The sequence below is a fragment of the Etheostoma spectabile genome, chromosome 8 (assembly GCF_008692095.1).
Source record: "Etheostoma spectabile isolate EspeVRDwgs_2016 chromosome 8, UIUC_Espe_1.0, whole genome shotgun sequence".
In the NCBI taxonomy this organism is placed as follows: Eukaryota; Metazoa; Chordata; class Actinopteri; order Perciformes; family Percidae; genus Etheostoma; species Etheostoma spectabile.
The window spans coordinates 5,933,100-5,944,874 of record NC_045740.1 but is presented as its reverse complement, the minus strand read 5'-3'; the positions used below and the strand labels follow the sequence as shown (position 1 = coordinate 5,944,874).

The 11,775-nt window shown below is 39.9% G+C and overlaps 2 protein-coding genes and 1 long non-coding RNA gene across 4 annotated transcripts in view; 1 reads left to right on the top strand and 2 right to left on the bottom strand.

Annotated features, from left to right (window-relative positions):
• Positions 1 to 5,054, bottom strand: part of LOC116693868 (disintegrin and metalloproteinase domain-containing protein 10) — a 16,912-nt gene extending 11,858 nt beyond the window's left edge. The window contains exons 1-2 of the mRNA XM_032523117.1: positions 4,805 to 5,054; positions 2,126 to 2,276 (exon numbers count right to left, since the gene is read on the bottom strand). Of these exons, the coding sequence (XP_032379008.1) occupies positions 2,126 to 2,276; positions 4,805 to 4,871 (218 nt within the window). The 5' untranslated portion in view covers positions 4,872 to 5,054. The remainder of the gene's footprint in view (positions 1 to 2,125; positions 2,277 to 4,804) is intronic.
• The window catches only part of LOC116693898 (uncharacterized), a 12,128-nt gene extending 3,160 nt beyond the window's left edge, over positions 1 to 8,968 (top strand). Inside the window, exon 3 of the long non-coding RNA XR_004333027.1 lies at positions 8,958 to 8,968. This is a non-coding gene — a long non-coding RNA (uncharacterized LOC116693898). The remainder of the gene's footprint in view (positions 1 to 8,957) is intronic.
• The window catches only part of fan1 (FANCD2 and FANCI associated nuclease 1), a 24,392-nt gene extending 12,681 nt beyond the window's left edge, over positions 1 to 11,711 (bottom strand). Inside the window, exons 1-13 of one of the 2 annotated variants that reach the window (XM_032523097.1) lie at positions 10,270 to 11,711; positions 10,051 to 10,191; positions 9,282 to 9,483; positions 8,950 to 9,183; positions 8,726 to 8,857; positions 8,527 to 8,635; positions 8,322 to 8,441; positions 8,019 to 8,183; positions 7,731 to 7,893; positions 7,529 to 7,632; positions 7,244 to 7,438; positions 6,724 to 6,852; positions 6,431 to 6,596 (exon numbers count right to left, since the gene is read on the bottom strand). In XM_032523097.1, coding sequence (XP_032378988.1) covers positions 6,459 to 6,596; positions 6,724 to 6,852; positions 7,244 to 7,438; positions 7,529 to 7,632; positions 7,731 to 7,893; positions 8,019 to 8,183; positions 8,322 to 8,441; positions 8,527 to 8,635; positions 8,726 to 8,857; positions 8,950 to 9,183; positions 9,282 to 9,483; positions 10,051 to 10,191; positions 10,270 to 11,401 — 2,964 coding nt within the window. In that variant the 5' untranslated portion in view covers positions 11,402 to 11,711 and the 3' untranslated portion in view covers positions 6,431 to 6,458. Of the gene's footprint in view, positions 1 to 5,484; positions 6,597 to 6,723; positions 6,853 to 7,243; positions 7,439 to 7,528; positions 7,633 to 7,730; positions 7,894 to 8,018; positions 8,184 to 8,321; positions 8,442 to 8,526; positions 8,636 to 8,725; positions 8,858 to 8,949; positions 9,184 to 9,281; positions 9,484 to 10,050; positions 10,192 to 10,269 lie in introns of those variants that run through there. The other variant, XM_032523096.1, reaches the window with a different exon arrangement.
• Between the last annotated feature and the right edge of the window lie 64 nt (positions 11,712 to 11,775).

Sequence of the window (11,775 nt, the reverse complement as noted above, 5' to 3'; positions counted from 1 at the left end):
TCCAGCCTTTACTTCTGTGACGAACGTGCGTCACTTTGTAATGTTATAATGCTCGCCTTGCTGCTAGCATGGCCTGCTCTAATACTCTCCTTCTGACTAGCTAGCAGTGCTTACCTAGATACTGCACGTGTGACTCCCATAAAAGATGGAATAGAACTGAAATGCCTCACTCTGTAGCTAAAACAGAGAACTCAAACGTAATACAACTTTTTTCTGCCACATAGCATCATTTGTCATTGATTACATCGTACGTTGCAATACAACAAATACCTTATTGATTGATATTGATTAAGTTCAATATAGATCGATTTCACACCAAAGATTATTTTATACCTTAAAATAATGTTTCCAAAACCGTTTCGGTGGTTCAATAACTTGTTTGAGTGACAAAAGAATAATGGTAACAGTAATGGACAATTCCTCTTCCAACCTGTAGGGGGACCAACGAGTAAAAGTGCTTTGGTGCATACTGTAAAGGTGCTGGTTGACAAGCAGTAGCTAATGCTTGGTCTATAACATTGGCTTATTATTGGTGGGTAACATTAGATAAGGACATTGTTTAACACACTCAATTATTTTTAGTATGATGGTTTTGACCATGTTTGGCTAGCTAGCACACCTTCGTCTGTCTGCTTCACTCACCAAGCGCTGCGAGGCTTCAGTCGGGATTAGAGCTGCCCCGGCCCGGGGACACATCCACAATCAGCCCCTAGCCAGCTAGCAGCCAGTCTGGTCAGTATTTAACTCTGGGGCTAAGGACGCTAACAGCAGTTTACTGAACCGTCGAGAAACAGACCCAGGCACCCATGTCAGAACAGCGACCATTCATAACATTACACCTCCGTTAGCGTTACCGGTGTCCCCCCTTTGCTTTTAGCCGTCTTTACAGTAAGCTAAATTTACCAGACAAAAACGGGGATAAAGCACCAAAAGGACTAGTAGTAATCCTAATTTAAAGATGTGGTAGCATTGGATCTGGACGGGAAGACTTGGAAGGGGTGTGTCTTCTCAATCCGCAACACAGGTTCTTGGATCTTAGTGTTGCAATTTTGGTTTCATAATGCATATCTTTACAGCCCTACTAAATACAATTATGAACCTGAAAATAAGCACAATATGAGCACTTTAAAACACATCCATAAACAACACCAGCATGTGAAAGGTGGATAGGTAGCTGCAAATTAAATGTAAGAATTTGAGTTGTGTTTTGAGCTTTGTCATGAATTTACAAAGGAAAAGAAGCTGACACATTTTCTTCTTTTTAAAAGAACAGACATCTTCCCTTTGTGCGTTTGTTTGCACAGCTCTTTTCGTTCTCTTCCCTATCAGCATCAGAGTTTGGGAACAGCAGGCCCTGCTACATGCAGCCTTTGCCAAGCTCCCAGCCAGATGGTCTTGACTTTGTCATGGAGAGTGTGGACACTTTCTATCAAACAACACCACCTCTTCAAAATGCTGGATGCAGAACCATGAAAAGACTATTTGTTCATCCATCCATCTTCTATACCTTAAAGGGGTTCCCACCCAGGTATCAAATGTACAGAAACGCCCTGGAAAAACCAGATCCATCTCAGGGCTAACTAACAGACACACCAACACATTACAGTTTCTTCTTCAACAAACCTGCATGTTTAGATTGTGGCAGAAAATTGGAACAAACCCACACTAGGGCTGCAACTAACAACTACATTTTTATCGACGATGATTCTGCTAAATAATCTTCTAAATTAATCGATTAATTGTTTGGGCAAAATTCTTGTCTTCAAATAACTTGTTTTGTCCAACCAACAGCCCCAAGCCCAAAGATGATCAGTTTATTATGACAAAGAAAAGCAGGAAATCCTTTCATCGGAAAACCTGGAACTAGGGAACGTCTAGAATTTTTGCTTTAAAAAAAGTCTTGAACAATTAATTGACTCGAATCGAAAATAGTTAATATAGTTTTCTCTAATAAAGACCATAAAAATCCTGACCTCCACCTTTATTTAAACACAATGTAGGCATAGGGCAGAGGTTTTGCAAATAAACAGACAGGTAAATAAAAATATAGATGAGGAAACATAAAAACAGACAGAGATCCAGACAGAATGTCCCTTCAGGGTAATATCTAGGAAAACTGACAAACCTTCCATGGGCATGAAAATCTAAATGAAGAAACTTGTCTTCATGAGAGAGCGCCCTCTTAGCCCTCTGATGGTTGCTGTGAACAAGCTCTGTGTCGTAGGACAGGCCTTCATAGTGACGGATGTACTTGTTCAGGGGATTTCTATAGTGTCCTATGTGAAAAGAACAGAGGAACTCATGTTATCAGCAAAAACGAGAAAAATACAAGCCTTTTTGAAAAGTAATTAATGCACATCCTTATAGAATCAAAGAAAATGACAACACAGGCACCCTAGGTGTATGGATACAATCTTTTTCATTCATTATGGGTTGTACATGTAAGTGGACCAATAAATAAGATTTGTATGGGTGTGCCTCATTACACAGAAATTAAAGATTACAGAAAAAGTAACCAACATAAGGACAAATTGTACACTATCAAAGAAAATACTAACATCAAAGTCCATAAGTTTGTTACCGCCTGGGTACCACAGTGTGTCTGTCACATCAACTATTTTTAGCAGATGGCAGAAAAAAAGATTAGCATTAGATTATCTTATTTGTGTCTTTAAGGTGATATTACAGTATAACTGCTATGTTTTAGAGTAAGTTATAATTCAGATGCCCATAAAATGGATGATCAGGCAGATGTTTGACAGGCAGGATTGAAATTATGTACATTGACAGAAAATCAGTATGGTCCTAGTTTTAAAATCTAGCTAAATATATTTAAGTCAAATGGCAGTCAGTTTTGGAACTGTGCCTCCAGCCTCCAGCATCACAGCATAATTATTTTGCTACCAGAAGAGTGGGTGGTGGGCTTAAAGAAAAACGATTCCCACCCATTTCGCCAACTGCATCACACTGAAAGCAATCTGACAGACTCCATTTCAAGAAAACAGTAATTTTGATTTTATTAAAGCCCTTCTTAACGTCACATTGTTTTTTTATGTTTAGACTGTAAACTAAGCATACTGGCGGTGAGTCTATAAGATCCGACCGTTGGCCCTTAAACCAAGAGAAAGTATTTTCAGTAAATATAGTATATGTAATTAGGACTGTCTGATAGGTAATTAAGCCTGACTAGTGAGTCATAAATTATAGGATTCAGTATAACTACGTAAGAAACATGGGTAAGTAGACCAGGCTTCAGCTAGTTCTCTGTTCATGTGAAGTATAAAATATTTAGGTGCTACCATTAAATTTTTCATTGAGGTGACTATGAGAAGTGAAGGCTATGACTTCTGAAATATCTTAAGGCATACAAAAAAGCACTAATTAGACATTCTTGGTCATTAAATGATCATACAAACCATGCAAATTATTCAAAGACCTGTACAAAACAACAAATGATCGATAACATGATGAGGTGAAGCACATTCTTTGGATGTTACTTTTACCACAGGAGGTGGCCCTATTATGTGTAAATGTTAGGACTGCTACTTTAAAATTTAACAAGGGAACCAGCTTGAGATTTAAAATATTCTGATTGCCAAATATAAACATGGACTTTACAACTGACTGAGACTTTTCTAGAAGTAAATTTGAGTCCTGCGGCTAATTGTATTTTACTGCTAAATGATTTAAAAACACAGTAAGATAAGATACACCTTTATTGATCCCCAGTGGGAAAGGCGGCAGTACAATAGACTCAACATAAAGTTATACAGATTATTACAATAATACATAAGAGGTACACAAACTAAAATAGAATCGAATAAAATAGAAACTATACAAGAGTTTTTGGAGGAAAATGACATTTGGAGGAATGTGACAGTGGTGTGATTTATAGCAGCAGTCTACAGGTTTATGTGAACAGTGTATGTACAGTATAATACGTACATTATGATATAGTGAGGAGATATGAGATATACTAAGGTGCAGTAGTGTAATAAAAGTGCAGTAGTTTAGTAGCTAGTACGTTAGTATAGAACGTAATATAAAGCTTGCTAGCTATAACGTTACAACAATATAACAATTGTAACGTAGCTACATCACAATAAATACAGTATTTTTACGGAGGGGTAATTTCGTTCCAAAATAAAACATACAGACCAATTATTTTCAAAATACTATAAACAGAGTTGGTGCGCCTAAGTAAAAGGCAGTAACGTATGCTACGTTAAATTAACGTTAGAGAATAGCAACAATGGTATAACGCTAGCATAAAACTCAGCATTGGCCAGTCTCAACACAGAAGCAAAATTGTGCCTGCAAAACTAAAAACTTGTCGGTCATATGAAGCGTAAACCCTGGCACGGTGCAGGTAACATATTGACAGTGGCTTCATGTATTATTTTTGAAAGAAATCGAAACGTTAGAGGCTAAAGTGTTAGCTAGCACAAAGCTAACGGTCCGTTAACCCAGTCGGCATCTCCATCTTCTCATAACAATGGCTGTCGGCGCTATTCGCACGATAACAACAAAACCGACCCAAACCTGACAAGAAAAACGGTGACAACACGCAGAAATAACCAATCAATATATGTTTAATTCAATCAACTTCACGAATCCAAGTAAGCTTGTATACTATATATAATTTGTTAGCTTGAAGTAATACTGCAAAAAGGGTGCAGTCCTCTTCATAACAAGCAGGCCCTGCTGATCCCTCCAGTTAGCTAACGGGCTATCAGCCTTTCTCCTCTTAGCTTCATGGATTCAACACAACTTGTAAGGTTTTCTTTGGAAATGCCTCACTCACCTTGGGTATAATTTAGTAGGTACACGAAAAGGAAAACTTCAAGAAGAAGCATGTCTGACAAATCCATTGTTAGAACATTGATACCCTTTCTACTTTATTGTCCTACTTAGATAGGCGCAGACGCCCTGTGTTTATTGCACCTTCCTCTCATCGCCTCCTCTCTCCCCAGCGTCGTGACGTCAGACGCACGGCAACTTGGCATCCCTTCCTCCATGATCCCTTCCCCCAAATGCATCCATGATCCAGGCATGCATACATTCCAGTCCGCCCAAGCACACCGTTAACCATGCCTGGGTGTAATGTAATGTATGCAATGTTTGTATACATCTTTTCATCCACCATTAAAGGTATTAGAAAACAGAAAAATACCAAAGTTGTCTTTTAATATAAGTGTCCACATCAGTCCTTAGACTATACACATAAAGACAGTTAAGACAGATCTTTTTAATACCATTATATATTAATTTATTAAAATGAATTGAATTGGCTTGTTTTGCTTTGATAATCAATTTCATCATTTCAGTAATTTTTAAACAAAAATGCCAAAAACCCATGGCCAAAGCACTCACCTAAATTCCAGCTTCTCAACTGTGTCTTTCTTTGTCCAATGTGATGGCTGTTCATCATTGGCTGAATAAATTGTGTTTTGGACTGTTTTTATTTTTAGTCCAAACAAGCAATGTGATGATCACAACTTGGGCGCTCGGAACTTGAAATGTTCACCATTTTCTGACATTCAAAAATGTTAATAAATTAATGGAGCAAAAAAAATCATTAATTGGAGCCCTATTATTTAATTTATCTGGTAGAGTAGTGGCAAAACAGCCTATTTATGACAATATTTAGATATATTGTATATTATTTCCCGAGTTTAAAGGCAGCATTACAATAAAGTGAAGTAATATTCTGATCTTACTAGACTGTTCTAGCTGTTCTATTATTTCCCTTTAACCACTAAATTATTATATCCACAGTATTGATGATTATTTATCTAAAATCAAATTGTGAAAATATTTTGTAAAAGCACCAATGGTCAACTCTACAATATCGTTGCAATATTCACATCAAGGTATTTGGTCAAAAATATTGTGATATCTGAGTTTCTCCATATCGCCCAGCCGTATTTAGAGGCATGTTATCACAGTAATTACCTGCATAACAAACTTGTAGAAGTGTCATACAATTCATAAGCAGCCAACTAAATGTGCATTTTCAATGCTTGGCAACCCAAATTACTGAAAAGGTGTTGCCAAAGAAATGGAAATACCATCAGTTTGGTGTGGGTGTTGGATGCATTTCTTTTCATGCATCAGTTTTGTTTATCTGTAGGCAAGCTATTTCTGATCCTTGCCGTTCTCAGCAAAGAGCTTCATCTTGTGATGCTGATGCACCTCTTCCTGTTGAAGGCCAACGGAAGTGGTTTCCCTAATGTTAATGCGCCATGTCGTGAGGCACACTCCCTGCCATGACACTCAATATACTGTACTCAAAAGTAATGACGATTGTGATGCAAGATAGATGGAGTTTTTGAGATTAACATTCTCTGTTCTAGATGACCAGACTCAGAAAAAGCTCCCAGATTTTATTCAGAGTTTCTGTCTGCTGATGTTTCAATTTTACACACACTTATCAGTCAGTTTCCCTATGTCTGTGTTTATTCCAGACGAGCTCCTCTGGCTCCAGTAGCTGTCACGTGACACACCTCCACATCAGCCCCCAGCTTCTGCAGCTCATCCAGCCATATCTGTTGCTTCTGAGACAGTCGATCAGTGGGCCCCTTCACCTCCACCAGCTACAACGAGACACCCCACGTCACATTGCATGCTGCAGTATAATTCATGTAACCAGACTTAAACAAATCAGTTACCATAGTGTCGGAAGCCATACACAAAAGAAAATATCTAAATTCAACAGCTCACCTTGTAGCTGTTGTTTGAGGTGTTCCACACCACTAGATCAGGCAAACCTCCACGGCAGTGTCTATAGTCTTTCGACATTCGTTTTATTACCCCTCCTAAGAAGGCTCCACCCAGGCAAGAAACGAGAGACTGCAATTAGAGTATAAAAGCGGTTATGTTAACACCTACAGTAACACTTGCATCTGTAACATTTATAGAAAGTATAATATGATGTAATGTTTATTATTGAGGTCGTAGTAAGTGGTGGTATTGAAAGGTGTTAATAATATTCATCCCCCCTCCTGTTTGTAAATGGGGTGGGCAAAACATCAGACAGAGCTCAATATAATGAAATGCAGTTCAACACTACTGCAAACTATAACAGCAATAATAAAAATATAGTAAAATGAATACCTCGCTGACAGTCTCAATCAAATTAGCATTATTATCTTGGTAAAGGTATATTTCATGGCTTAACTGTTGAACTAGATTTTATAGGTGTGCCCACAAAAGTGTATATTTACAGTAATTACTAAAATACCTGCGCCTGTTGAAGGGATGAGAAACGCTCCCAGTTGACTAGTGAACACACTTTACCCTCCTGGGAGGTCCAGACCTCTTCTAACATGTCATGCAAAGTCTCCACAGATGACTCCCTTAGTAACTGCACACGAGCCTCGATCGCCTCTTTTCTGTTCTCATAGAAACAGTCAGTGTAAAGATCCAGTGGACATGTCTGTAAGAAAAAAAGGAGAGAAGTTAAACTGGTATGCAGTAGATGCAGATATCCGGTAAGCATTAGCAATACACGTAGAGCTTACTTTACCTGGTATGGATTTCTGAAAACGTCTGGAATACCCTCCATAAAAATGATGTCCCATAGCAGAAGAGCAAACAAGGTTGAGAATGTTGAGCCCTCTCCATGGATCCCTATCACATTAACAATGGCAATGCAATGGTAAAGTGAAAAAAAGACTGAACTGATACTGAAATATGAATGAATTAATAGGTGAAACAAAACTGCTTACCTTGGTCAAAGCCTTCTTGACGGTAATGTGCTAAAGACAGCTCTTCCACAGAGCATATTACAGTGGCATTAGCGCTCTCTTCCCCCTCTCCGTTTGCTGGTAAAAGGAACCTAGATTTCCCGGTGCCCCCCTCATGAGGGAACAACTGTCCCCGGATGGTCACCTGCAAACAATTGTACAAACACAAATTCATAAATCTACTATTTTGCATACACCCAACCAACAATTGACACTGATTTATTTTTCTAGAAACCCAAATACTGACATACTGTATTGTGTTAAACTTACATGTGTGACATCTTGGACTTGAATGGTGGGCAGGTCCTTTAGGTGCAGGTGATACTTCTTCATGCTGGCAGACTCTTTCATCCTCACAGCTCTCTGATGAAGAGAAAGTTTATGTCCAGTTCGCACCAAAGGGTCTGACAGCCCATCTCTGATAGCACAAATAGCCTAGGAGCAATGGGGAAAAGACCATCGTCAAACAAATGAAAACACAACCGCTGTTACAAAGCACACAATCACACAAAAAAAGATTACTGATGAAAATGTATTAAAGAGGCGAATGGAACCACAGATACTGATGCTCACTTGCTCAGGTTTTTTTAGGTGCTGGTGAAGGTTTAGCGCCAGTCTGTCCCACCATCGTCCTCGGCTGTCAGGACAGCAAACGGACTGTAACAGTAAGGACCGCAGCTCCTCTACTGCCTCCTGCAACAAAAAAGTAAACCTATAATGTCATGACATACTTGTAACTTATTAAATACTTGTGTGAGAGTAGATATGATCAGAAAACCTCATAGCGACGTAGCCTCTGCAAAATCTCTACTCCTCTGGATAAGATCCGAGTATAAGCCCATCCTGTAGTGAAGCTTCGCAGAAACACAGGCAGCTCCTCCTGGTGACTATCCAACACAATGATAATGTTAACATTATATCTAGGGACTCTATATATTTAGTTTTAGACAGAACCAAATATATGTAATGTATGTCACCTGAGGTCATGGTTTTTCCTCAGCTCCTGCCAAACACTTTTGGCAGCAGTGTAAAGCTCCATGGCCTCTTCCCACTGACCTCCCTGCATAGCTGAGACTACCTCTTGCAGGGCTCGCATGGATGCTTCATATCTGGTGTGATAGATTGAATTGTGAGTATTTATTCTTAGCTATACTGCTTAGATACAATACAATGAATGTATATTTTTTTGGCACACCCTAACCTGATAAGATCCTCTCTGTCCCGGAACACCTTGGCTGTGCGCTGCACTGTGTAGTCTGGGAAGGCCAGGCGTCCCGAGTTAACCAGCAGAATGGTGAAAAGCTGACTCTGCCCACCACCCGCCACCTCCTCCTCATCCATGGTGTCCGTCAGAGAGAAGAGGAGAAGAATACGCGAAAAGACAGCCCGAGGACCACGACACAGGCGCACACAGGAACTTGCCAGCTGCTTTGCCCTTTAAGGTTAAAGAGAACATGGGTGAGATCACTACTGCAATATTAGTATTGAGAATACGCACTAATATATAAATATATATGTGTTTGATCATCTCACCTTTTGAGAATGACAGCCCCAATGTTGTTCTGAGCAGGGGTCAGAGAGAAGAAGGACTTTTGCCTACTTAGACGGAGAAGTCCGTCGACTAGCTGTTGTTTCTGAGTCCCTGAATTGCCCAGGTGGAAAGTCTTAGCCAGAGCTTTGAGTTCAGGAGCAGGCAGGAGTTCCAGAGCCTCCCCCAAGTCCTGAAGGTCGCTCTCTTTCATATAGAAAAACAGCACACATAACAAGAGAAAAACACAAAATGCACATGTTTGGGGTGATGTGATGTTTCAGCAGAATAACATATATTCTTTAATATATATACTTTATTTGTAAAGCCATTTGTAAAACAATGTTACAAAGCACTCGCAAAACATACAAAAAAAAATGAAGGCAGAAACCATTGGTACAATACAAAGTAGAAGTTAAAAGCAACATTACACATGAAGACCAACTAATGTAGAGATGCAAATTTACCTAAATAAGTTTTTAGTAGAGATTTAAAGGATCTGAGGAACTAATCCCAGTATGCATTTTGTCAATCTTCCAATCTACAATCTATACCACCTTTAAGGACTAGCAGTTACGGGAGGGATTAAAAAGTGTTAGGAAGTAGAGTCAGATTTGAATTCAAACATTTCATTGTGTTTCTTCTGTAAAGATGTAACCAACACAATCCTCATTAACAGCTTCATTATACACATGCCAATAATACAATAGGTTTTAGCTAACTCTCCCAAAGATGCAACAAAATGTGAAAAATGCATTATAATGGATTACTTACCTGTTTGTAGAAAACCACCTTGAACCAGCTCCTGAGCAACAGGTCCCAGATCACTGCATATCTCTTCATAATCCAGTTTACTTACTTGGAGCCACTTCAGTTTCCTCTGAAAGAGTCTCACATACAGCTTCTGCCCCATGACTTTGAGAGGGAAACATATATGAGTGGGGAGGCCTTTTTGTATATTAAATAACAATAAGTAGTGATATATCAGCATACCTGAGAGTTTCTCAAATACATGTACGGGTGACATATCATCCTGGTTAAACAATGACCTGTCGTCCTCATTCTCCAGGACAGCCTGTAGCACAGTCCGGAAGTTACGGAGGTAGTATGGAAGTGATGAGGGATGTGAGCTCTCGACAACCTGGTCACTGCTGATGTTCTCAGCACCCGACTCTGTCAGGGAATGTGTTTCCTCTGAACTCAGAGGGGGGTTGCAAGTAGTGGTAGAAGGTACCTCAGTCTTAAGCTGGTCCGTATCAGTCATCTCTGCAACATATAAGTCAGACAACACCTCTGCTGGCTCCCTGCTGTTCACCTCATATTTTGCTTTCTTTCTGAAATCAGACCTGCCAGTGGAAGTTGTTCCAATCTTTCTCTTTGATAGTTTGGAGGAAGAAGAGCGCAGCTTTGGAGCAACTCGTTTTTCAAAAGTCTCCGGTTTGTATTCAAGATGACATCCTTTGTCTGAACATGTAAGCACTTCCACTAGAGTGTCGGCACTAGTTTGTGTAAGGTCAATGACTGCCACGTAGTTGTTTTTGTCTTCTAAACTCAGATTTTCTTTCTGTGAGCTGCTGAATGCCTCAGAAGAATATGTCTGGTTTTGAGGACACATCTGTGGATGTTTATCCTCTGTCTGTGTCCTCTCAGGTACCTTATGAGATTTCATTGATAACTTGGAGGAGAGACTTCCCAAGTCAATCTTTCTGACCACACTGTTTCCTTTTATCTCCGGTGGCGCCTGCTGAGAATTATTCCTTTTGAAATAGGGACTTGTCTCTTTGGTCTCTTCTTCCTTCTTTGGATCCAGCTCTGGAGACTTAGGGGGATTCCTTCTGGGTGATAGGTGGATGCTTGGACTATTACTTGCTGAGGCGACACTGCTGTCTCCTCTCTCAAAGTTCTGACATTGCAAATCAATGTGCTCATTGATCTTGAATCTCGGTACCAACTGGGCGCACAGGGGGCAGGCCAGTTTAGGTGGAGGCTGGCTGCTGAAGAATGAGCTGATAGGAGTTGTGGAGACAGCACTGGCAGAAATCCCACTTTTGACATTTCCTTTCTTCTTACTCTTGGACAATGACAAACTTCGCTTGAGTTTGTCTTTGTTGGGTCTCTCGGTCATGGTGCAGGCGGAAGTTGTGCTGCTCGATGAAAAGCTGCTACGTTTTTAGCAGCTTTTCTTCGTTGCATAACGTTACTCTGAAGAGAATTGTCGGCGTGGACAGGTTAGATGGATAACGCTAATGAGAGCTCTATTAGCGAACTTTATGTTAGCTCAAAAAGAAACGCTTCCTTTCGTACTGTCACACATTTGTAGTTCGGTGCTTCTATGCATTAGAAAAACGACAACACATTAATATAAAAGACTGGCAATTCAAAACATGACCTAGCATACCGTAGAGGAGGGCGATAATAACAATCCCGCTTCTCAGGCTTAGCCAGTTGAGCGCAGAATGCCTTAAGGGTGTACTAATCGATCCCAACTACATCGATATT